Source organism: Hemitrygon akajei, unplaced genomic scaffold (genome assembly GCF_048418815.1).
Source record: "Hemitrygon akajei unplaced genomic scaffold, sHemAka1.3 Scf000063, whole genome shotgun sequence".
Lineage (NCBI taxonomy): Eukaryota > Metazoa > Chordata > Chondrichthyes > Myliobatiformes > Dasyatidae > Hemitrygon > Hemitrygon akajei.
The window spans coordinates 4,333,764-4,358,785 of record NW_027331949.1 but is presented as its reverse complement, the minus strand read 5'-3'; the positions used below and the strand labels follow the sequence as shown (position 1 = coordinate 4,358,785).

Here is a 25,022-nt window from a genome sequence, read left to right as displayed (position 1 = left end):
ACACCACCTTCCTCATTTCACCGAAGAATTCCAACAGATCTGTCTGGGAAGAGGAAAACCATGCTGTTTTGGCCGTACAGGGGAGGATTTGAAAGGACTGTCATGGAACAGAATCACTGGCAGGGTCCAACTGGCCAGAGTTGACTCTCTACTGTACACTAGGTGTTAGAAATTCACTTAAGTACCAGAGACAGAGTTTAAAATAAACTGATTTATTTGTCTCAGATCCAGAATATTAAACACCAGTCCCATTAAAGGTGAAAGAAGAAACTCCTCCCATGCCCAGTGACCAGGGTGCAGAACTGGGTGTGGTGAGCAGCAGCAATAATTGCAGAGTTCAGCACCAACAGTCACTCTAAAATCTCATTCAGCAACGGTGATGGACAAATATCCAGCATGCAGCTCATTGAAACTTTCTCCCCAGTGTGAACCCGGTAGTGTGTCACAAGTGTAACATGTCGTAAGGTTTCACTGCTAATGTAATGGCCTCTCTGTAATGTTTCACTGCTGAGGTAATGGTTTCTCTGCAGCAGCAATGTTTACGATACAACTAGAGATACGGGTTATTGAGTGCGGGGCTATCCGATGATAGAAATGTTCTTTCTTGTGAGTCTGGAAGAGAGATTTTTGTGGTCTTTTGCTGGGGGAGATGAAAAGATGCAAATGGAGACAGTGGGCTCTTTTTCTTTTTTTGTTTACTTTGCTAACCCTGTATTCAAAGTAAGTATTATAAAGCTCAATAGTTTAATCGGATACTGTGTACTGTTTGTTATTTCGGGGAACTGATTTGTAACAGGGGACACATCACACAGCATCCACCCAAACAAGATTTCTCAAGTTCGGCCGGGCTGGGGGGGGCTATCACCCCCTACATTAAGCTGCTAGCCGAAGCGAGAGTTACATAAGCCGAGATGACTGAGTGAATCGCTTCCCACAATCACAGCAGGTGAACGGCCTCTCCCCAGTGTGAACTCAATGATGCACATTTGATGGAGATGGCTGTGAGAAACTCTTCCCAATGTCTGAGCAGGTAAATGGCCTCTACCCAGTGTGAACTCGCTGGTGTTTCTGTAGTTGAGATGACTGAGTGAATCCCTTCCCACACACTGAGCAGGTGAATGGCCTCTCCCCAGTGTGAACTCGCTGATGTACCTTCAGGTTAGATGAGCAAGTGAATCCCTTCCCACAGTCTGAGCAGGTGAACGGCCTCTCTCCAGTGTGAACTCGATGGTGAGCTATTAGGTCAGATGATCGAGTGAATCTCCTCTCACAGTCTGAGCAGGTGAAAGGCCTCTCACCAGTGTGAACTCGCTGATGTACCTTCAGGTTAGATGAGCAATTGAATCCCTTCCCACATTCTGAGCAGGTGAATGGCTGCTCCCTGGTGTGAACTCGCTGGTGTACCATTAGGGTGGATGACCGAGTGAATCCTTTTCCACAGTCTGAGCAGGTGAATGGCCTCTCCCCAGTGTGAACTCGATGGTGAGCCATTAGGTCGGCTGACCGAGTGAATCCCTTCCCACAGTCTGAGCAGGTGAACGGCCTCTCTCCAGTGTGAACTCGCTGATGTACCTTCAGGTTAGATGAGCAAGTGAATCCCTTCCCGCAGTCCGAGCAGATGAACGGCCGCTCACCAGTGTGAACTCCCTGGTGTGCCACGAGGGAGGAGGACTGTGTGAATCCCTTCCCGCAGTCTGAGCAGGTGAAAGGCCTCTCGCCAGTGTGAACTCGCTGATGTACCTTCAGGTTAGATGAGCAAGTCGATCCCTTCCCACAGTCTGAGCAGGTGAACGGATGCTCCCCGGTGTGAACTCGCTGGTGAGCCATTATGTCAGATGACCGAATGAAGCTTTCCCCACAAATTCAGCACATGACCTACTTCTGCCCAGTGTGAACTGACTGGTGTGTCCACAGGTGGGACGACCACTGGATCCGTTCTCACACACAGAACAGGTGAATGGCCTTGTCCCAGTGTGAATTTGCTGATGTACATTCAGTTGAAATGACCGAGTGAATCAATTCCCACTGTCTGAGCAGGTGAATGATCTGTCCCCTGTGTAAAATAACGGGCATGCCAGTTGGTCATATGATCAAGTGAATCCCTCTCCACAGTCTGAGCAGGAAGGATGATTGAGTGAATCCCTTGCAGCACTTCTTAAATATCTGGACAGAGACAGCAAAACTGGTGTAATCTGTTTGAGATTCCTGTAGACAAATTCCTCGTCATTTTTAACCTGGAAAAAGATTTACAAAATCCATCAGTGGGGGAAGGACAACATTTCAGATGAGATCACTTGATTTGCTAAGGTGTGATCTGGCATCACACTGTTACAGTGAAGTTCAACCCAAGTTGGAGAGAGAAATCATCTTCTAACTGTGCACAGTGCTGGTATCTGGAATAACCATCAAATTCTCTGATGCACTTCCTGTCTCTATAAGAATGGGGCATTTCTGCCGTCTCCAATATGTGACCTGGCTCAGTTTGACTCTCTCCATTGGTATTATTCCCTGTTCCCAATGAGCTACACGGGGGCCTGGCCCCACAGTAACTGAAATATTCTCACACAAAGCCGGCAGTGCATTACACGCACCCACCACTCTCTGTGTAAAAAAATACCCAACATCCCCTCTATTTCCAAGCACCTTAAAACTATGCGCCTCATCTTAGCCATTTTGGACCTGGTAAAAAGCCTCCGGCTATCCACACAATCAAAGCCTCTCATCATCTTTTCACCTAAAATATGCTCTAAACATAAACAAGGGAATCATACATTGCTTTGAGGTTTTGTTACAAGTATACAAAATTATTAGGGTACAGATAGGGTAAATGCAAGCAGCATTTTCCACTGAGGTTGGGTGGGATGATAACCAGAGGATCATGGGTAAGTGGCGAAGGTGAAAATTTAACGGGAGTGTGTGGAAAAGCTCTTCACTGAAATAGTTGTGAGAGTGTGGAATGAGATGTCAGCACGAGTGATGAATATGAGCTCAGTTTCACCATTTTAAAGAAGTTTGGTTGGCAGCCTGGATGGTAGGGGTTATGGAGGGCGATGGTCCTGGTGCAGGTAGTTGCATTATACAGCTTAAATGTTTTTTCAGCATTGAGTAGGTGGGCCAAGTAGCCTGTTTCTGTACTGAACTTCTCCAGGTTTCTGTGCCAGAGAAGCTGGACAAACTTGTTTGGAAGGGAAAAGGTAGGAGTGACAACGGAGCAGCTGGAGTTTCTGGGAGCAATTCGGGAGCTGAGTTATCGATACATCCCAAAGAAGTGGAAGCATTGGAAAGGTAGGAGGACACAACCATGGCTGAAATATGAAGCCAAAGCCAACATAGAAGCCAAAGAGAGGGCAAATAAAAGAGCAAAAACTATTGGGAAGCGTTTAGAAACCAACAGAAGACGACTTAAAAAAAGTCAGATGAGTTCAGGGTGTGGAATGATGATTAATGAGTCAGTCATTAATGAGTCTTGGCAGCACCCAACAGTCTGAGGCATTTACAGGAACAAAATATCCGGGGCCTCAAGATCTCCTGAAAACCAAGGTTCCCTACACCAGTAACCTTTTAACTTTTATTTTGACAGGCACATACAAACTCTACACCCTCAAAATTTCACTTCTGAAGGCCTCCCACTTACAAGTACTCCTTTGCCAGAAAACAGCCTGTCCCAAACCACACTTGACAGATCCTTTCTGATACCATCAAAACTGACCTTTCTCCAATTGAGAATCTCAACCCGTGGGTCCAGACCTCTCTTTTTCCATATTTACTTTGAATCTCATGACATTATGATCACTAATTTCTGTCACCAGCCCTGGATCATTTCCTAACAGCTTATTGCACACTTCCACATCGGGAAATCTATGCACTGATTAAGGGCACATTTGACAAACTTTACCCCATCTAGTCCTTTTACAGTACAGGAATCCCAGTCAATATATGGAAACTTAAAATCACCAACTGAATCAACCTTTGTTTCTTGGCATGGTCTGCGATCTGTCTACAAATTTGTTCGTCTAAATCCCTCAGACTGTTGGGTGCAACCAACTCCCAGTAATGGCTACATCATCATAATTCCCTGTCCTCAGCTTATCTGGCTTTCCTACGATGCTTCCTGCATTGTGATATACACAGCTCAGCACATTCATCACACCATGCTCAGCCATTTGATTGCTGACTCTGTAGAAGTGAACTTTCCACTATTCAGGACACTTGCCGAGACAGGTGCGTAAAAAGGGCCCGAAGGATATTGGACACTCTATTCACCACAACCACAAACTGTTCCTGCTGCTAGGTCCAGGAAATTGTACCACAGCAAAGGGGCCAACAGGCTCTGGGACATCATCTTCCACCAGTCCATCAGACTGATTCATTGATTTCTATGTTATATTGACTGTCCCGTGTACGAACTATTATAAATTACTATAGATTCCACATTTAGACGGAGATGTAACAAAAACATTTCTACTTCTCATGTACATGAAGGATGTATGTAAAAAAATCAATTCAATTCAATTCACCCTCTCCACTATCTGTTCTGTCATTCTGGCTCCCGTTCCCCCTACAACTTATTTTAACCACATCACCCCTCCCCTCACACTAGCATTAGCAAGCCTTACCACAAGGATATTCATCCCCTCTTATTGTGTTCCCATAACTAACAAATCCCCTATCACTCTTTTGACTTTCCTCTGCCAGGTAATCCCCCCAATAGTTTCTAAAGTGGTTCACCTGTTGTTGTGGGGAATGGTCAAAAGAGTACTCTGCAGTGGCTGTTTAACCTCATTCCCCTTCCTGAATCTCACCCAGTTTCCTGTGTCCTGCACCTTGGGTGTAACTTACCTCTCTTCATGTCATATCTATCAACCCCTCCAACTCCTGGATGATCTGGAATTCATCCATTTCAAGTTCCAACTCCTTAAAGTGCAGGGTTACAAGCTGCAGCTGGATGCACATCTTGTAGGTGAGGGCATCAGGGACACTGGAGGTCTCCCCAGCTCCCCTCCAATATCCCCTCTAATTTGTAATGACCAGTGTGCACATAAATCTCGTACTGTGCATTTTTTCCGAGTGACATGTGCACAGTGAATTTTATATAGAGAGGTATTCATCTTAAGAGCTAGCAAACCATTATCCATAAGAACTTTACTCTCCTCTGAGCTCGAACGAGTTCATCTGCACTCTCACACAACCTGTGTAACAGGCCTGTAACTGGTAATGAAAGATTTTCTCACCAGAGCTTTTGCACTTTGTCCATATGTGGTTTGCTTGCTAAATTACACTTCAAAATGTCACATTTCCAAGTATCACTCCACTTCTTCCCACTTGTAAATTCTCCAGCAACTTTTGCATCACCACAAAAGACACAGGTAACACCAGTTTCTATATTGGTATAAATATTTCCCCTGAACACTCCTGAGGAATTGAGGATATATAAAAAAATCATTTTGAACCTCTGTAACCTCTGCCTAAAAGAATAATTGGGACTGAATAGGAATTTCTGAACTGATGTAAACTGTATCTTCAGCGGTTAACTAAGACAGGTTCATTACACACTGAGAGCTGATAACATTATACATTGTACCCTCGTTTGAGTAAAGGGAGGAGGACTTGCTCATAAGGACAGGAATGAACATCAGTCTGTAATTAAGTCAGGGCTTTGCAAAGGGAATAACTGATAAGGACAGGAAATTACATATATCTGTAATTAAGACCTTGATTTAGTGAACTCTCTTATCTAAGTAATTAAGTTTTACACCAACAGACGGTGGGCATACCAGTTCAAATAATATCTTGCAATAGTACTGTCTGGGGTTACTATGTATAAATGTCTGGGTTCATGTATAAATACACGGCTGTAACCTGACTGAGTCAGTCCACTTGTCAGATGGTGGCAGTGCTTACGTGCCTTCCCTTTGACAACTGGGTCTCAAACTCCTACAGGAGAATGCGCAATAAACTGTGGTGACAATAAGAAGCTGGTCTCCCGGGTTTTATTCAGATTCAACTTTAACATTTGGCATCACAAACAGGATCCCAATATCGGGAGTGCCAAGCAGACGGGCTGAGTAAGTGGCTGGACCACTCTGGGGAATGCGGAGACTGACCGGGCACCCAATATGGCCACTGGGGGGGAGCCTGTGATATTACCTCATGAGAACAAGCAGTAAATTTGATATGGAAAAAGAACTGTGGAAAGAAGTGGAAATTACTGAAAAGGGAAAGGAAGGAAAAGGCAAATGTAAAGTGGAATGGTACATTATTAGCAAGTTGGAGGAATAATGCATGTGACAAAGGGATAGAGGTATGTGCCGCAGAAGGAAAGTCAAAGGTTGGGAGAGGCTAAAAGCGGAGCGTGAAAGGGTGGATTGGCGCCGAAAACGAGAGCAGGGAAACAACGTAAGCAAACCAAGGCCGGCCTAGATAGGACAGCAGGGCTGGAATGTCAGTCTGAAGTTCGAACTGATAGGGAAACAATGGATCCTGAACCCATGTCTGGCATACCGACCCTGTTTGGGGACAGTGACCGTGATGGCGACCTGGCAAGATTTATTCGGTCTCTGCTGCATGATTCTCTCAGCTGATGAGGGGTGGAAATGGAAGGCAGAATTGAGATACCAAACCTATCAGGAGTTACAGACGGGAAACCATAATGAGAATGAACAGACAGACCAGATTATTCAAGCCTTGGAAAGGGCTCTCCAGCAACCTGTAAACATCACTGAAGTACTTAAATGCAAACCTAAGCCTGCGGAATCGAGACCAGACTATCGGGAGCGATTTATGTCCTGCTACGGCACTTTCACAGGAGACCAAGAATTTAATGATGGGAATCCATCCCCCCAGTTTAACCCCTAACGGCTCCAATGCTTACCAATTAAGTTAGCCAACATGATTAAAACAAATAGTATGGATTGGCCTGACAAGGACCGAAATGGAATGTGACGAGCTTTGACCCGACTGTCAAATCCCGATCAACCCCGAAGGGAACTATTATTAAAGATGAATCTGTTCAGCAGGAAGGAGGACAGGAGAGGGCTATATGTGGGGATCAGAAATGGGAACAAAAACATACCAAGGGACAGGTGGGGACAACAACACATTTAGAAATTGACAAACAAGTATGCTTCCAACCAAGAGTACCACCCCTCAGGAAGAGCCCAATGTAATATTGCAAGTTGCTCGAATTCCGGTTCCATTTCTGATTTATATGGTGACAACCACAACCACTCTCGATCAGGAAATGGTATCAGAAAATGGAAAACAGCTATCAGACAATCGGTCTGTCTGGTTTCAAAGGCAGGGCACGTACGTATTCACGCACCCAGCCACGGCAGGTGGAATTCCAGGGGAACCAGTGTGAGGTTTCATTTACAATCACCACCAGTCAGGGTGTAATCTAGCAGAGGGAGACTTGCTCTGACCGTTAGAAGTCGAGATTCTCTGTGTGGACAAGGGTGTCACCCTGGGACTAGCGAACAACCGACACCTTCCCCAGTTACTGACACCCCCCCAGTGGTGGGCACTTAATCTGGACTCCACTGTGTTTGAACCCCTTCTGCCAGCGGCCAACCCTCATGTGACTCTGTGCTATGACCCTCCGGGGTGCTCAACTGAGGAAAGCCAATACTATGCACCCCTCGAGGGACAGAAGTTCCCAGTAATGGTGATTGGATAGATTAAAGGAAAAGAGGGCAGCGCATTACTGCCTGAAGTTCCTGATTTGCTTTGGCAACAGACAGGACTGGTCCTTCCCCATATCACTGTTTCAGTTTGCCCTGGGTTAAAGCCAAGGTGCCCAGAGTTCTATTCAGAAGGTTCAAAGGAACATCTAAACCAGTCTGATGCATTTTGGAAACAAGTCGTGTGGACCGATGAAGTTAAAATAGAGCCTTTTGACGGCAATGAGAAAAGGATTGTTTGGGGGAAAAAGGGTGCAGAATTTCATGAGAAGAACCCCTCTCCAACTGTTAAGCATGGGGGTGGATCGATCATGCTGCTGGCTTGTGTTACAGCCAGTCACACGGGGAACAATTACTGGTAGAGGAAAGAATGAATTAAATTAAATACTAGCAAATTCTGTAAGCAAACATCACACTGTCTGTAAAAAAGCCGAACATGAAAAGAGGATGGCTTCTACAACAAGATAATGACCCTAAACACACCTCAAAATCCACAATGGACTACCTCATGAGGTGCAAGCTGAAGGTTTTGCCATGGCCCTCACAGACCCCGACCTAAACATCATCGAGAATCTGTGGATAGACCTCAAAAGATCAGTGCATGCAAGACGGCTCAAGAATCCACAGAACTAGAAGCCTTTTGCAAAGGAAGAACAGGCGAAAATCCCCCAAACAAGAACTGAAAGTCTCTTAGCTGGCTACAAAATGCATTTACAAGCTGTGATACTTGCCAAACGGGGGTGTTACTAAGTACTGACCATGCGGGGTGCCCAAACTTTTGCTTCCGGCCCTTTTCTTTTTTTGTTATTTTGAAACTGTAAAAGATGGAAATAAAAAAGTTTTCTTGCTTAAAATATTAAAGAAATGTGTCATCTTTAACTTATGCCTTTTGGAAATCAGTTCAAATTTTACTCGTTTAACTATTCACAGTAACAGAAATTTTGACCAGGGGTGCCCAAACTTTTGCATGCCACTGTAATTGAGCAGGCCTCTTTTGAATCGGCTGTCTCTGCCCAGAAGGCTGAGCTGTTTGCTCTGACTCTGCCTGTATCCTAGCAACAGACTAAAGTGCGAACGTTCACACAGACTCCCGTTATGAACTGACTACAGGGCTTTGGGGATTCCTGACTTCCTCTGGCCACCCCATTAGTAATGCTACCTTTGTAGACAACTTACTCACCGCTCTACAGCTACCTCGAGTTTTGACTATTATTAAAAGTGCAGCCCATACTGGGGAGTGTGATGAGATGTTCCAGGGTAATGCTAGGGCTGATGCAGCTGCCAAACAGACAGCCTTGAATACCACACGTTTAGTTCCCCTCGGGAACCCAGCAAGCTCCTATTAGACAAAATCTAAGGACGGGTATGCCGGACTTGTGGGAAATACGTAACTAACAGGGGGACGTCCCTGAAGGAGAGAGCAAACTATGGTCCCAAATGGGTTGCCACCTCGAACCTCAGACCGATTTATGGGTGTCCCCTGCGGGACAGGTCTGTGTTCCCTCCGAGTTCCTACCTATTTTTATAGATCATGTACATAATTGTACATACTTGCGCAAGGAGGGGATGGTTAATACATTATTACAAACTTGATTTTCAGAAAGCAGCTGAAAAGCGAGCCAAAGCATGCTTAAATTGTAAAAAAAAAACAAATGCTGGAAAGGGGATGCCTTGTGGTTCCGGAACTACCCCCTTGCCTGGTGGACCTTTTTCTTGTTTGCAACTTGAGTTGATAGAATTACCTGGAGTACACTGTTATAAGTATTGCTCAGTGATAGTAGATGGATTGAAGCTGTTCCTACAACTAATAATACCACTACGACTGCTGTGAAAATATTGCTAAAAGAAATAACTCCTCACTATGGACTTCCAGAAATGATCAGCTAGGACAATGGGCCAAAATAAATGAGGAAATCTGTAAAGAACTTGCTCTAAAACAGCAGTTCTACTGCACCCATCATCTGAAAGCAGCAACATAGTGGAACGAGCCAATGGTACTTTGAAAGATAAGTTGGCAAAACTTACACAAGAAACTGAAATGATCTGGTTGAAGGTTTTACCCTTAGTCCTATTCCATATGAGAATCACGCCATCAAGTAAGAAATCACCGGCAGAAATTATCTACGGGAAGCCCATGAGAACCCCCTGGGGACCCCGACCTTGTTTGCCGCTCCTCCCTGAGAGCTTACCTGCAACATTGGATATGCATACCTTGGGGGAGGAGATAGGAAAATACTTATGCAAATTAACTAAATCTCTCCAAAGCTTGCATTCACAGGTATGACAGGCCTATCGAGAGGACGAAACCCCAACTAAAGGTGACCACTCCACCATCGAGACTGGAGATTTTGTCCTGCTCAGGAACTGGGATGGTAGGAAGTTGGAACCAAGGTGGAGAGGACTGTATCAAGTGCCACTGACAACACCTCCTGCAGTGATGGTGGAAGGGCAGGTCCGGCGGATACATCAAACGGACTGTAAACACGTTACTGGCAGAACTGATAAGGACTGAATAATGTACTGGTTAATGCTGATTTTAATGACCCTAAGGGAACCTGACCCTAAGGGAAACTGCCCCTGTCTCAGGAGGCCTCCAGTTTAACACTTTCCTGTCCCTCTACCACACCTACGCCAAGCACGTGGAGCGGGGAGCATGTTGGGTAAGTGATGAAATTCCCCAACAGGGTCAGACTACGATCCCCATGTCACTGGTGCCTCTGAATACTAGCGAAGTAAATTCAGTTCTGGTGTTTTCTGATAGCCGTAATGGTAGCATTGTCAATTGCACCATATCCAGGTCTGGAAGGTGAGACTGGGGATGGTGTTGCTTCGAGGGTTGGAGTCATGGATCTCCTCCACAAGACCCCTCCAAGCTATGGCCGGGGATAAGAGTTACATCTCCAGCAGTGGCTAGTACTACTTGTTGGTGTAACCAGAATGAGAGTGCACCCTATCAAGTGGGAAGTAGTAACTGTACCAAGAGTCAAACTTATGATACCCCTGGACCACTAAATGGAGCTTATTGGGTTTGTGGAAATAGGGCCTATCCCTGGCTGCCGGGAGAAAGAACAGGGCAGCGGCATGGAACCACACCCTACCAGACGGGTTCTCGAGGGGGGACGAGGGTTGGAGTGGTTGGTGCTACTTGGCCGACCTTGTGCCACACTTGAGGATCCTGGCTCAGCCTCAGGATCACCCCATTGGAACAGGCAACGAAGGGGTATAAGAGAATCTGAGAGATTTTGGATGATTGCCTCTCCCTCCTATGGGGTAGCCAGAAATTCCAGGGAAATAATTAATTTACCAGCCGCTCTAGAAGAATTGGCCAATAATACAGCCGGAGCAGTGATTGACACTCAAGCACAGGTAACTGAGATGATTGCAATTCGCCAAACAGTGCGACAGAATCGGATGGCCCAACACTTTATATTAGCAGAAAAATGAGGGACCTGTGCTATCATAGGTAAGGAATGCTGTACTTATACCCCTGATGAATCTTCCAATATTACTGACTTGTCTAAACACATAACCCAAGATATTCGGAAAATTCAAGATGTTGGCAGTAAGCTGCACAATTTTGGGACCAGTAAGGCGGGAGGGTGGTCCTGACCCTTCAATATATTCAGGGAATTCTGGGGGTTGTTTTTGGATTTTGGAAGTCTGATTGTATTAATTTTGATTATTGTCTGTATCCTACGGTGCCTTTGGCCATGTTTTGTATCATGTTGTAGAAGCGACAAGCTGTTCTGAAAGGTTATCGTGCAATAATAAAAAGGAGTTTTACGGGTATTGGGGGATGTAAGAAATGATTCTTAGACTCCTGTGAATAACGGGTTAAAATTAAGTGTGGTACATGACAATAATAAACGATTCCCCACTTTAACTGTGTGGGAATATTAGACAGATAGAGCATAACCTCTGGAACTCCTGGAGGGAGATTTCACTGAAGTGTACAAATGTTTGAGAAGCCCGGAAAAACAGAAAAGGCTTCCCTCTTGCATTAATTGGGGTATATATCTTGAAACATTGGCTGCACTTCGACAATTTGTAACAGTGGAATGGAGACGATGAAAAAAGAATGCCCACCCACAATGAGGGTACGTGACAGACCTGGATCTCACTCGTTTGTCCGAACAAAAGAAAAATTAAACTACACAACCACGAGAAACAAACCCGCAGACGGAAGGAACCACAGATGTGACGTCAGGCATGTGTAGGGGAGAGTGGATAGGATTTTTGGTTCCATGCCTCTCTTCCAGGGAAGGTGGGACCTGCACAGAAGGGACCACAGTAAGAGAGAAGGTTCTTTGGAAACTGAAGAAATGGCTCTGGAAGACTGGAAAATTGCAAAAGTCACTCCACACTTCAGGAAGGGAGAGAGACAGAAGAAAGGAAACTATAGGCCACTTAGTCTAACAGTGGTTTGAAAGATGTTGGAGTCGATTGTTAAGGATGTGAGTTCGGGACACTTGGAGGCACAAGATAAAATAGGCTGGAGTCAGCATTGTTTCCTCAAGGGAAAATCTTGCCTGATGAATTTGTTGGAATGCTTTGAGAAATAATAAGCAGGGTAGACAAAGGAGAATTGGTTGATGTTGTGTACTTGGATTTTCAGACCTTTGACAAGGTGCCACTAATTAACGAGCTCTGAGCCTGGTTGGGCGGCGATGAGGAAGGATCTGATCTCGGGTTTGTGTAAATCGAAGGGCGGTTGCAGTAGGACAGGTCCGGGACCGAGCCAGACGGCTGGACAGTCTGGGCCGGGAATGCAGGATCAGTTAGTTCTGGCTCCCCAAGCTGTGAGAGTGGACGTGGGTAACGAGGATCTGTTTACGTGTACGGGTGTGGGGTAAATAGTGGGAAAGTTGTGGGGCTACTGGCGGGGTGGAGGGAGGTTGAGGATGTGGGTTATCGGACACAGTGTGACCCGGAAGGATGGGTCCTAGGGAAGATTTACTTGTAAGCAAAGGAGGATCTGGTCCACTGCATCAGACAGCTTTCAGGAAGCAACAAATCTCTCTTTATATTAATCACTGTCTAATCTTGCTGCTAACATTGTGTTTGTCACAGAGCCCAGAGTCTGGGAACAGCTCGATGGTAGGAAGCAGATGGTGATGATGGGAGGCTGTTTATTGGAGTCAAGGCCTGTGTCTCCTGGAACTCCCCAGGGTAACACCCATTGCTACTTGTCATCTATGTCAATAATCTGGTGGAGAATGTACAGGGAATGGGTAGTCAGCCTGCAGCAAGTAATTGCTAACAATTACTTCTTTTTGTAAGATAGTAAATATAAACACCCCTCTTTCCCTCTCCACACTTAGAACCGACCAAAAGCTACTTCAGAAACTGCAAGTTCTTCAAATGAGCAAACACTGAGGGAATGTGAGTGACTTTAAAGAGCTGGGACACTGACAGTACATTACCAGACCTGGAGTGATTGCAACTGGGTCTGACAGACTTAACTGATACATACATTCTCACCTCAACTATTCCCTACTATATTTTGTACAGATACTGTAAATTCCAGTGTATAAGCCAAGAATTTGGCCCTAAATTTTGGTTAAGGGGTCAGCTTATACAAAGGGTGCCAAATTTGGAGAAACGAATACAAGGAAGACAGGTCGGATTTATTGGTTGTTTTTGAGTCAAATTTGTTCCACTCTCAACGCATGAATTCTTTGGTTTGTTTAAACTGACATCTAGTGGCTGAAGCATGGAGATCAAACCACTGGGGATGACTGCAATGTCCGTATTTTCAGCTTTCAATGCTGCTTTTGTCTCACCTGACAAGTGCGCTTTGAACACGTCCCAGACAAGTAGCCACTTTTCCTTCCTGACACCTTCGACGCCACACCTCTTTAACCCACTTCAAGCAACCGGCTTCGTCCATCCAGCAGCATTCTTGAACGTAAACAACAACTCCCCACGCGAATTTTCTGAGCAATCTTTGTTTTTTGTCTCAACCCAAGATCATGTCTATTCATAAATCGGGTGCACCAACTTCGCATAGCTTTGAAATTTTCACTGACCTCATGGTGTTTTTCGTCCCATTTCAACGCTTGAACTCGAATCATTTCTCTAATAACAATGTATCTGGATGATTGCTGGTGATTCACTCATTCTAAAACTTTTTCTTCCAGTTCTGGCCACTGGCATGTTTTCCCGCAGTTTGCACATTTCGTCTTTGGCATTTTCCTCAGCGTTTCCTCTGCCTTTCTCCACTCTCTCACTCTCTCTGGTTTACACTAAACCTCTTAGAAGCTGCAGAATTATTCGTTCCTTTAGCAAAATCAACAATCTTCAACTTGAAGCCAGCATCTTATTGCATTCATTTTAATCTTTTGTACATGGTGGTCACAAACTCAATACTGAGTACACGTACTGATCCCGCCACCCCGTGTTATGTTTTTAAAAAATTACGATGGGTGCTAAATGGTTTCGTGGGGGTGCATTTCAGAGGCTTCTTTACCATTGGAGACATAATCCAAAGTTTCCCTCCCTGGTTTATTTATTAAGAATTCGCTTATAATGCTCTTCAGTGTGCAAGCCTGTTTTCTTAGCAGGTACCGGTTCACAAAACTTTCAGGTTCCGGATCCGGCAAAGCTGAGTACCGGCATGTGAGATCTTGTGATCGTTTCTGGTTAAATCAAAAACCTCTACAAAAGGGATCGGCTTAAGTCACTTTTTTTAACTTTGAAAATGGGGGTCGGCTTATACTCCAGAATATACGGCATGTAAAGTCTAAAGGACCAGTGTCTGAGTAAATGAGACTCACCAAACTTGCTCCTGACTGAATCACTGGAAACCCTGAGACAGAAGGGTTTCTCTCCAGTTGGTGCTCTCAGTCCTCGGGCTGGTTCACTTGCTGCTGTTCCCTCATCTTCAGTCGAGGTTTGCTTCCCGTTGTGGGCTTTTCTTCCAATAAATCTCTCACCGCAGGTCTAACTTTAACATGAAAGATAATGAAGCATGTTAACTATACAAAGGAGAACAAAATATTTCTGCTCACTGAAATCTAAACAGTGAAGACAAATATAACGATCTCAGTGAACAAATCTGTCCCTGACACGTCACAAAACCTGATATGAGATAGGAAGGAGTCATCGTTCAGTCATGGTCAGATATAGGATGCAGGAACAGAATTAGGTGATTCGATCCATTGAGTCTGCTCCACCACTGAACCATGGCTGAGATTTATTCCAACACCATATTCCTGCCTTTCTCCTGTAACCTTGAAGCTACTTAGCAATCATGAGTGTATTGATCTCTGCCATAAATATACCCAAATGGCAGCCTCAACCAACCTCTGTGGCAACAAATTCCACTGATCAGACATCTTTTGGCCGAAGAAATTTTTCTCATCTCAGTTTTAAAGGGAAGCGTCTTTATTCTGAGACTGTGCTCTCAGAACCCAGACTCTCCATCTAATGGAAACATCCTCTCCATGTCCACTGTATCCAGGCTTTTCAGCATTCGGTAGGTTTACTTAACCACCCCCTCCCCTTTCACCCCCATCTGAACTCCATTGAGCACAACCCCATAACCATCAAATGCTCCTCATACATAAAGCCGATCATTCCTGAGATTATTCACGTGAACCTTGTTACTAATCCCTCCACCACCCCCACCGTCCCTCTGAACTCCATTGAGCACAGCCCCATAACCATCAAATGCTCCTCATACATAAAGCCGATCATTCCTTGTTACCAACAACTGCACTGAACACATTTCCAAGTATAACAGAAAATCAGGAAATTTAAACCACTCCAGAGTGAATGTAATAAAATGAAACCGGAATTACCAGAATCGCTCAACAGGTAAGGAACTGCTGTGAAGAGAACAAAAAATTTAACGGTTCAGGTTCACAATCTTTTGTCAGAATGGATTCAGAATTTTTCATTTTTAGTGCAGATCTCCAGCAACTTGAGTTTCTGTTTGATTTCCACTGTCTGACAGACAGGTGACAGCGAGGAGGAATTTCCAAACACTGTTTGAACACTGAACCCCCCAGGTCTATTTCTACTGGTTCAAACACAGAACAACCCATTTACTCACAGCCTCTCCTTGAGAGGGATGGAATACAAACTCATTCCCTCCTCAGATTAGCAGCATTGCTTCCAAAGGAACTCCAGAAACAAACATGTGATCCCAGACCAGAAATACTCGCTCAACACCTCATAAACCCGGGCAGCTTGATCCCTGGGTCCATGTTACTTGGCTCTAAACAGGGGTGCAGTGCTGCCGGAGCTCACCGGAGCACCACTCCAGCACCTCTGTAAAAAAAAAAGTCAAAATGAAAAAGCGGGGAATTTAACAGCCGCCACATATTAAATAGAAGGAATTTTACGGAAGCACAGATTAGGGAGAGAGGTTGGTGGCTGGTGGGGAAAATACCACTAATAACATTAGGATAGGATATTTGATTGTTTTTGGTGAAATCGTGGAGCTGTGACTGTGGTGGTCCATGGATTACTCGCTAAAACAAAAGTAAATTTTTCTCACTAACAACCCTACGGCTTCTAAGCAAAACGTTACTTCACTTGCTTGATAATTATATGTTATGGTAATTAGTAAATGCAACTGTGCAATACTTTGTCATATTATTAAATTATTGTACCAGTTATATACTGAAAGGCAGTGATTGGCTATAATCTTGTTAATGTCTTAACTATCACTATTTCTGTGGAGCCTCTGGAATTCATATATTTCTTTCATCTTGGTTTAGTGCTTGACATAATAAAACGCTCTAATCATATATATTTACACTCAATTTGTGTACCTGCTCATCACATGAATGAGGCAAGGAAGTTGCCCAGTACATGAAATGAGCAGGTACATAAATTAGGTGTGACATACGAGGGCTGATTGATAAGTTCGTGGCTTATGGTGGAAGGAGTCGATTTCAGAAAACCTAGCAATTTTCAATTATCTGAAACAGAAATACCGCAAAAGTTATTAATTTCAAACTTTCTCCATTATCACTCAAAGAGTTGAACATGTACAGGTTCCGGTACATGTACCGAGAGCTGTATAAGTTTAGGCCTTCTAAATTGGGCCACGAACTTATCAATCACCCCTCGTACAGCTACGGCAGAAAGATTGGCACTGTACCTCCTGCTCCAGCCGTCCGGCAGAACTCGGGCCCGGCCCGGATTTACACAAACCCGCCGGGATCAGCCCTCACTCAGCACTGCTCGAATCGGAGACCCAACAACAGCTGCAGTCTACACTGCGCATGCGTTTAACAGGAGGTTCTCCGCAGCACCACAGGCGGCTGGAGGTCTACACATCGCCGCCAGTGGCCGGCGGTCCGTACAGCGACACCAGCGGTCGGAGGTCTGCACAGCGCCCCCCCCCCCCCCCCCCCCCCCACCCACCCCAGTGCTCGGAGGCAGGAGGGAAAACGGAGAGGCAAATCATAAACGCGACAAAGTCTGCAGATGCAGGGAACCCAGAGCAACACAAACAAAATGCTGGCGGAATTCAGCAGGCCTGGCAGCATCTATCGAAAAGAGCCGACAGTCGACGTTTCCAGCTGAACCCTCCTTCAGGACTGAGATAGAATGGGGAAATATCTGAATAAAATCGGGGCGGACGAGGAAATGGCTGGCTGGATGATGACAGGTGAAGCCAGGTAGGTGGAAAAGCTCAAGAGCAGAAGAAAATAAAATCTAATAGGAGAGGAGAGTGGAGAATAGGAGCAGTTGACCCAGAGAGACGTGATAAGCACGTGAGAGGACGTGAAAAGTCAGAGACGAAGACAGGGAGTGGGAGTGAGGATTGTTCACCAAAGGAGAAATCGATATTCGTTCCATCAGGTTGAGGGGGTGGGGGTACTCAGACGGATTATAAGGTGCTGATCCTGGATCCTGAGGGTGGCCTCATCTTGGCAGAAGAGGAGGCGATGGGTTGACACGTCGGAACGGGAATGGGAATCGGAATGAAAATGTTTGGTCACGGGGAATTCCCGCTGGGAGCGGATAGTTCAAAGGTTAATTTATTATCAAAGCAGGTATCCATAAACAACTTTTTAAAAAATTATTGAATTTTCAAATGATTACAGAAAGAAAAAAAATATCAACCCTTCCCCCTCCACTTAACCCCTCCCCCTAACATATCCCTATAGAAAGAAAGAAAGAAAGAAAGAAAAGAAGAAAAAAAGAAAGAATGCCTGGATATCGGAAGATCCCCACATGCTCCATGGAGTTCATAATAGCTTTAGCATATATATTTATTTCTTTCCCCAAATAACCAGTAATTTTATCTTTGGAGCACCTATATATTTAATCCTATCTGTTGTAAATAAGGGCGCCAAATTTTCAGAAATGTTTCATATTTATCTCTTAAATTATAAGTAATTTTTTCAAGTGGAATACAGCTGAAGATTTCGTTCTTCCAACGATCTATGCTTAAGTATGAATCCGATTTCCAAGTAACTGCAATAGCCTTTTTGGCTACTGCCAATGCTATTTTTATGAATTCTTTCTGATATTTATTCAATTTGGGTTTCGGTTTTATCCCTTCAATATCGCCTAGTAAAAATAATATTGGATTGTGTGGAATTTGTGTTCCAATAATTTGTTCCAGTAAAACTCTTAAATTTGTCGAAAAAGGTTGAATTTTAAAATAAGACCAAGTAGAATGTAAAAAAGTACCAATTTCTTGATTACATCGGAAGCATTAATCAGATAAATTTGGGTGTAATTTATTTATTTTTTGTGGTGTAATATATAATTGATGTAAAAATTATATTGCACTAATCTTAACCGGACATGTGTTGTATTTGTCATACTGTCAAGATATAGTGTTGACCAACTTGTTTATTCAGTTTTAATATTCAAGTCAATTTCCCATTTTTGTCTTGATATGAATTCCTTGTTTAATTGCCAGTTTTTGAATCAAACTATACATACAAGAAATAAAATTTAGAAATAAATACAAGAAAGGTAAGATGTCAAGAATATCATTAGAAAAATTGACATGGAAATTTGATCTAGGAGGGTTACAATTTCCAAACTTTAAGAATTATTATAAAGCAAATCAACTCAGATTTATCGCATCTTTTTTGATAAAGATAAGCCGGCATGGATGAGAATAGAACTAGATAAAATAGGAGAAAATATACCAGAAGATTTTATATATAAGTGGGAATCTAAATGGATACGGGAAAAGAAAGAACCTCCTATATTAAAACATTTGATTGATTTATGGAATAAGATAAATGTTGACGATGAGATAAGGAAATCTTAATTAGCAAAGAGACCTTTAATTCAAAATAAACTTATTCCTTTTACAATGGATAACCAATTTTTATACAACTGGTTTCAAAAAGGGATTAGATATATAGGAGACTGTTTTGAAGTATGTATATTAATGTCATTTGATCAATTAAAGAATAAATACAAAATATCAAACAACACACTTTTTTGTTATTTCCAATTAAGGGCTTATTTAAGAGATAAACTGGGTCAAACAATGTTATTGCCGAAACCTAATAAAATAGAAACTTTAATTCAAAAAGGAAAAATCATAAACAACTCGAGTTTTTTTTTTCTCCAGAGAACCACAAAACAAAGAAAGAGCATGAAAGTCGTTCAGAGAGAAAAATCAAACTCCCACCCCTCCCGCACTAAAGGGAACAATAACATCGACCCCCCCCCCCCAAAAAAAAAAAACCCTTCCCCGCACAACTGTGGTGGAGCTGGTGTCACCAGTGTAGTGGCGGCCGCATCGGGAGCAGCGGACACAATAGGCGACCCGGGAAGATTCACAGGTGAAGTGTCGCCTCACCTGGAAGGATGTTTGGACAACGGAGAGAGTTCGGCCGTCCGGCCCTTTCACTGTGACACCCCGAACTCCACATCAAATCCGTCCAAACGAATCTGGGCGAACTTTAATGACTAATAAATATAATTCCCCTCAGCGATCAGCTGTCTGAATGAATAAGTGACTTTAAAGAGGAAGGGGTATCTATGGCCCATATTGTCAGGGTGTTGAGTTTACCAGGAGACAAAGACTGCAAGGACGAGAGGTTTTCTGTTGACTAATACACTGTGTGTGGAACCCGCTGGCAATTCTGGTGTTGTGACACGAATCCAGACAAACACCACGCTGCCCACTCCAACAACAACACGGCACAGCCGGACACATAACAGGGAACTTTACATCACACAACACTGGATTCAGTGATGAAACCCATGATTAATGTTGTTGTACCACTGAAAACATAAGAAACGTCCATTTATGTGTTTTTTTTTGTGTTACTAAGCTTTATTTTATCCCATTTGATGTCAGATATAACTGAATGGAGGAGGGTACAGTCCACTGTAATGCCTTAAGTGGACACTAAATTACAAAATAATTCTCTTTGTAGTCTCAACGTTCCTCCATACAATATGCAATGTTAATTTACCATGGATGTAAAAATAGCCCATGGCTACAGGAAAGAGTGTCTCAATCACATACTTAAACCAATGACAGCTTCCACAGTGACCAGTGATAGTTACACAAAGTAAACTGCAGAGCTGCTGCTATTTAGTGAAATTTATTCACAATTTGTAAAAGTGAAGGCGGCGTCACTGTGATGGTCATTGCAGAGTGGAGCACATTGAACTTCCAGGTGACACATGAGAAATCAGCTTCGCTGAAAAATATGATGGCACTGTATAAGACTACTCCTGATCTCCAACTGGGATAATTTCTTCTGTCACAAAAAAATTCAACAACCTCTTCCTCACAATCATCAACGTTACTGTCCAGATCGTCAGTGTCAACAACTCCACGGAGCTCTAAACGTTGGAGGAGTTGGAGGAGCCAGACGAAGATTTCAGTGATCCCGAAGGCTTCGTGGATGATCTCTCCGACGAGGAATTGCTGGGTGATATTTTAAATGATCAACTTCGAGAAGCTGATAGAACAGATTCTGTTATTGTTGTGCATAATGTACCACAAGTTGGACCAGATCGGCTAGAGAAACTTCAAAATGTTATCCAGAAGATCTTTTTCTAAGTTTGGGGAAATTACAAATGAATTTTACCCAGAAACAGATGGGAATACTAAAGGGTATATTTTCTTGGAATACAGTTCACCAGCTCTTGGTGTGGATGCTGTAAAAATGCTGACGGATACAAATTAGTCAAACAACATACATTTGTTGTTCAAAACACAAAATGCTGACAGGACTGAGCAGGCCAGACAGCATCTATGGGAGGAGGTAGTGATGACGTTTCGGGTCGAAACCCTTCATCAGGAGAGAAGTAATATGGGATGGTTGAGGGGGGATAAGAAGTGGGGGGTGGGATGAAGTAGAGAGCTGGGAAGTGATAGGCTGGAGGGAAATGGGCTAGGGGGAAGGTGGAGAATTATGGAAAATAAAAAAGAAAGAAAGGTAGGGCTGGGGGGCGATTATAGTGAGGGGGGGAAGAGAGTAAAAGAGAACCAGACTAAAATTATAGATAAGGATGGGGTAAGGGGGGCAGGGGTATCAACAGAGGTCAGTGAGTTGGATGTTCATGCCGGCAGGAAGAAGGCTACCTAGGCGGGAGTAAAGGTATTGCTCCATCAACCTGCGTGTAGCCTCATCTTGACGGTAGAGGAGACCATGGACAGACATGTCGGAGTGGGAGTGGTCTGTGGAATTGAAGTGTGTGGCCACAGGGAGATCCCGCCACTGCTGGAGGACCGAGTGCCGGTGTTCGACGAAACGATCTCCCAGTCTGCGGCGGGTCGCTCCAATGTATAAATGGCCACATCGGGAGCACCGGATACAGTATATCACCCCAGCTGACTCGCAGGTGAAGTGGTTCCTCACCTGAAAGGACTGTCTGAGGCCTGGAATGGTGGTGAGGGAAGAAGTGTGGGGGCAGGTGTAGCACTTCTTCCGTTTGCAGGCATAAGTGCCTGGAGCGAGGTAGGTGGGGAGGGATTGGGGGGGGGGGGATGAATGGACAAGGGAGTCGGAGCGATTCCTGCGGAAAGCCGAGAGTTGTGGGGAGGGGGGGAGGGCAAGATGTGTCTGGTGGTAGGATCATTTGGTGCTAATCGCTTAACAGACTTTGGATAATAGAGGTGATTGGGAAATTCCAGAGAAACCGCCTTTCAAAGATTTTGGGAATCTTCGATACTGGATAGAGGATCCAGACTGCAGAGACCAATGCAATATTATCTGTAAATCCGGAGACAGACCACAAGCTATCTTGTGGAATTATATAAAAGAACTAGTAATCATTGAAGAGCATGCGCGCTGGACAGTAGCCTATGTTTGTTGGTCTCCAAAGGCACATACTTAGCAACAGTCCATTTATGTGTTTTAAATGTGAGCGCTCCACCCACAGGTGACGTCACACTGGCGCACCCATGCGCCTGACTTCACGCCTGGGCTCCCACACCGGGATCAGCCCTCACGTCATCCACGCGCTGGTGAGCTCGAGCTTTATCGGTTTAACGGCTGAGCTACTAATCACGTGACCACCCCGTTCCCCCCCCCCCCCACCGCTGACAGTCGAGGCAGCAGGAGCAGCGTTATTGCCATTGGCGCGCAGGAATGTCAATCGCTGGTTACACCCAATAGAGGAGCGGACCAGCGGAGAGGGCGTTATCCCCGCTGAGTTCGTCTCCCGCTCCCTCAGAGCGGAACGAATCTCAAAGTAAATGTCCGCTTACTGATTTATTTCCATTTCCCTCCGAGGGAAGTTGGAACGTTTGTGAAGCGTCTCCTGCGGCCGGACTCTGTTGTATCGCTGAGAGGTAGGAGGAGACCGCTCGGCCCGTCGGTTTGATGCTGGTTCCCCGAGGTAGGGTGGGGTATTTTATTGAAAGCATAAAGATGATGTGAGAGGGGGCGGACAGGACGTTTGTCCCTATCCCCACCGGGGATATGTCATCTGTGGAAATATCTGATCTCACCGTGGTATGAGCAGAGGGATTCACCACATTGGGGGGCAAACACATGCAGACTGTTGACCTGCAAGCGCGGCCAATGGCCCGGGAAAAGTGACAATTATTTGTCTTTGTTGAGACTGTACCTGGAATATGGTGTAAAATCCCGCTCCCCATACTAACACGGGTTATACAGACCAAAGAATAAACTGCCGGAGGAACTCAGTGGGTTGGGCAGCATCTGTGGAGGGAAATGGACCGTCAATATTTCGGGCCGATGCCCTCCCTCTGGACTGAGAGTGGACGGGAAATAGTCAGAGAAAAGAGGTGAGGGGTGGAGATGGGGCAAGAGCTGGGGAGTGAGAGTTGATCCAGCTGAGGGGAGAGGTGGGAAGTTGGAAATAGTGACGGGGTGGGATGTGAGTGGTTGGGGCAACACGGGGCTGCAGAAGATGGAAATTAGTTCCATGATCGAGGAAATGAGGATCGGGCAGAAACATGTGTCTGAGATGGGAGAGTTGTGAATGTGAAACAATGTGGGAAATGCGGCCGATGGTTCGGCCAGCGTGTGAGGGGCGAGGAACAATCACCGGGTCACGTGGGAGAACCTCGCCGTCACGTGATTCTCTTTTACCGCAGATTGGCAGCATCTGCGGGTTTGACTCCGAGGCCCCGCCCCGGTCTGATGACGCAATAAGCATAGTGCGCATGCTCACAGCCCCGGATGGGCAGCGATTTTTTTTCCCCGTTCTTGTTGAAGAGGGTCCGGAGCGGCGGATCGTCTGCGGGATCCGGATCGGAAGTGAGTCCTCGCCCCCTCGGGCGGGGAGCCGGGGGTTCGGATAATTTTCTGCAGAGAGAGATCGACAAGATCCATGCGGTGAGTACTGTATCCCGAGCGATGTTGTACAGTCCGGTTAAATTTCCCGAACTCGCGGTCTCACCCCGTTTCCTGGACAGAATCTGCCGGGGTCGATCCCAACCTGGGGATACTTTCCATGGTATTTGATAAAAGATATTTCGGAGACAAGGGTTAATGCCAAAGTTCCTGTTGTTCTATCTTTGTGATTTTAGTACATAAGTAGTATGTACTGTTAATTCAGTATCTGTGTATTGCTGGAGGACGATCAGTGATCCCTTCTCCCACCTGGTTCTATTTGCTCATTCCCTGCCCATCTTGTTCAATCTCTGTCCAGTCTCCCAACCCCACCACCCCAACAGTCACTACAGTTTTAGTTTCAAAGTTACCAAATGGTCGCTGTGTTAATCTTTTCCAGACAGAGACTCTCAGCGTTTAAAGTTGAGTCTGTTATTTCCTGTTTTGATCATGTTTGGTGATGCAATTTCCCTGTTCCCGGGAACAGCCACAGGATCTGCAGTGAGTGGTGCACATTTTTATCGCGCTCTGGTCACTTCCCCTCATTGAGAGTTAGTGGCCTCAGGAGCAGATGTAGCAGACTGATAGTGGGGTGGGGAGGATGTTGTGAGCATTGACTGTATCGACGGTATTATCCCTGTGTCGGAATGAAGAGAAAACTAATGAATATGGGACTTACATTTGTGCGACTTTGTTCAGGTCATCACAAACATCGTGTAATCAGTCAATAGTTGTGCATCATTTAAAGTACAAAGAGAAAATGCTGGAAGTGTTCAGCAGATCGAGCAGCATCAGTTCTGATATTCAGTCATCCACAGTTTCTCTTTCCACAGATCCAATCTGATGTACCGAGTTTCCAGCATTTAATTTCAATTTGAAATGAAAAGCCTGTTATTCCTGTTAGCCTACAGGAAATGCTATGGCCAATTGTGTTGGGCAAGATCTCATTTAACGATATGATAATGATAAAATGTGTTCAGTTTAGCTGCTGGAGACAATGTGAAACGTATCCATGCCTGCTGGTGACCCACACCCAGGTTTTCCAGCCCAATATCTGTCCCAGTCAGGGGATGCTCAGGTTCCCATTCTACCATAGGGTGATGCAGGAGTGTTAGCTTTTGAACTCTGAATGGCTGACACACTGTGGCATGTTACTGGCAATGAGGAGTCCTGGGAAAATTGGTGCTTGGCCTATTTATCCTGGGATGTAGACTCCGGGAATATGGAGCTGTCAGTATTTGGGATTTGCCCAGGTCAGCACTTCTGTAGATGGGACTGTATGTTTCTCCTTCCACAGCGAATCAGGTCCTGGGCTGCTGGACATTGGTCGTGGGGAATCCCTGATGTGGGGATGATGTAAAAGGATTCTCAGGTCGGTAAGTGGCACAATCAGCTGTGTGACCCTGTCATAGATTTTGATCCTGGTGAAATGGACCCGGGGATCGAGCTTCTCAGGCTTATGAGGTGTTGAGTGAGTATTTCTATTCTGGGGTCAGATGTTTGTTTCTGGAGTTCCTTTGGAGGCAATGAGTGCTAATCTGAGGAGGGAATGAGTTGCCATTACATCCTCACAGGGAGAGGCGATGAG

The 25,022-nt window shown here is 44.9% G+C and overlaps 2 protein-coding genes and 1 pseudogene across 4 annotated transcripts in view; 1 reads left to right on the top strand and 2 right to left on the bottom strand.

Annotated features, from left to right (window-relative positions):
- The window catches only part of LOC140721856 (uncharacterized), a 67,520-nt gene extending 50,607 nt beyond the window's left edge, over window positions 1–16,913 (bottom strand). For 2 of the 3 annotated variants that reach the window (XR_012097485.1, XM_073036675.1), the window contains exons 1-2: window positions 16,792–16,913; window positions 14,456–14,625 (exon numbers count right to left, since the gene is read on the bottom strand). The gene's annotated coding sequence lies outside the window, so the exon portion shown is untranslated. The remainder of the gene's footprint in view (window positions 1–14,455; window positions 14,626–16,791) is intronic. The other variant, XM_073036677.1, reaches the window with a different exon arrangement.
- Window positions 1–25,022, top strand: part of LOC140721882 (uncharacterized) — a 101,177-nt gene that overhangs the window by 20,783 nt on the left and 55,372 nt on the right. The window contains 3 exon segments of the mRNA XM_073036707.1: window positions 10,246–10,339; window positions 16,804–17,016; window positions 23,197–23,359. Of these exon segments, the coding sequence (XP_072892808.1) occupies window positions 10,246–10,339; window positions 16,804–17,016; window positions 23,197–23,359 (470 nt within the window).
- LOC140721865 (uncharacterized) lies at window positions 197–5,394 on the bottom strand (annotated as a pseudogene).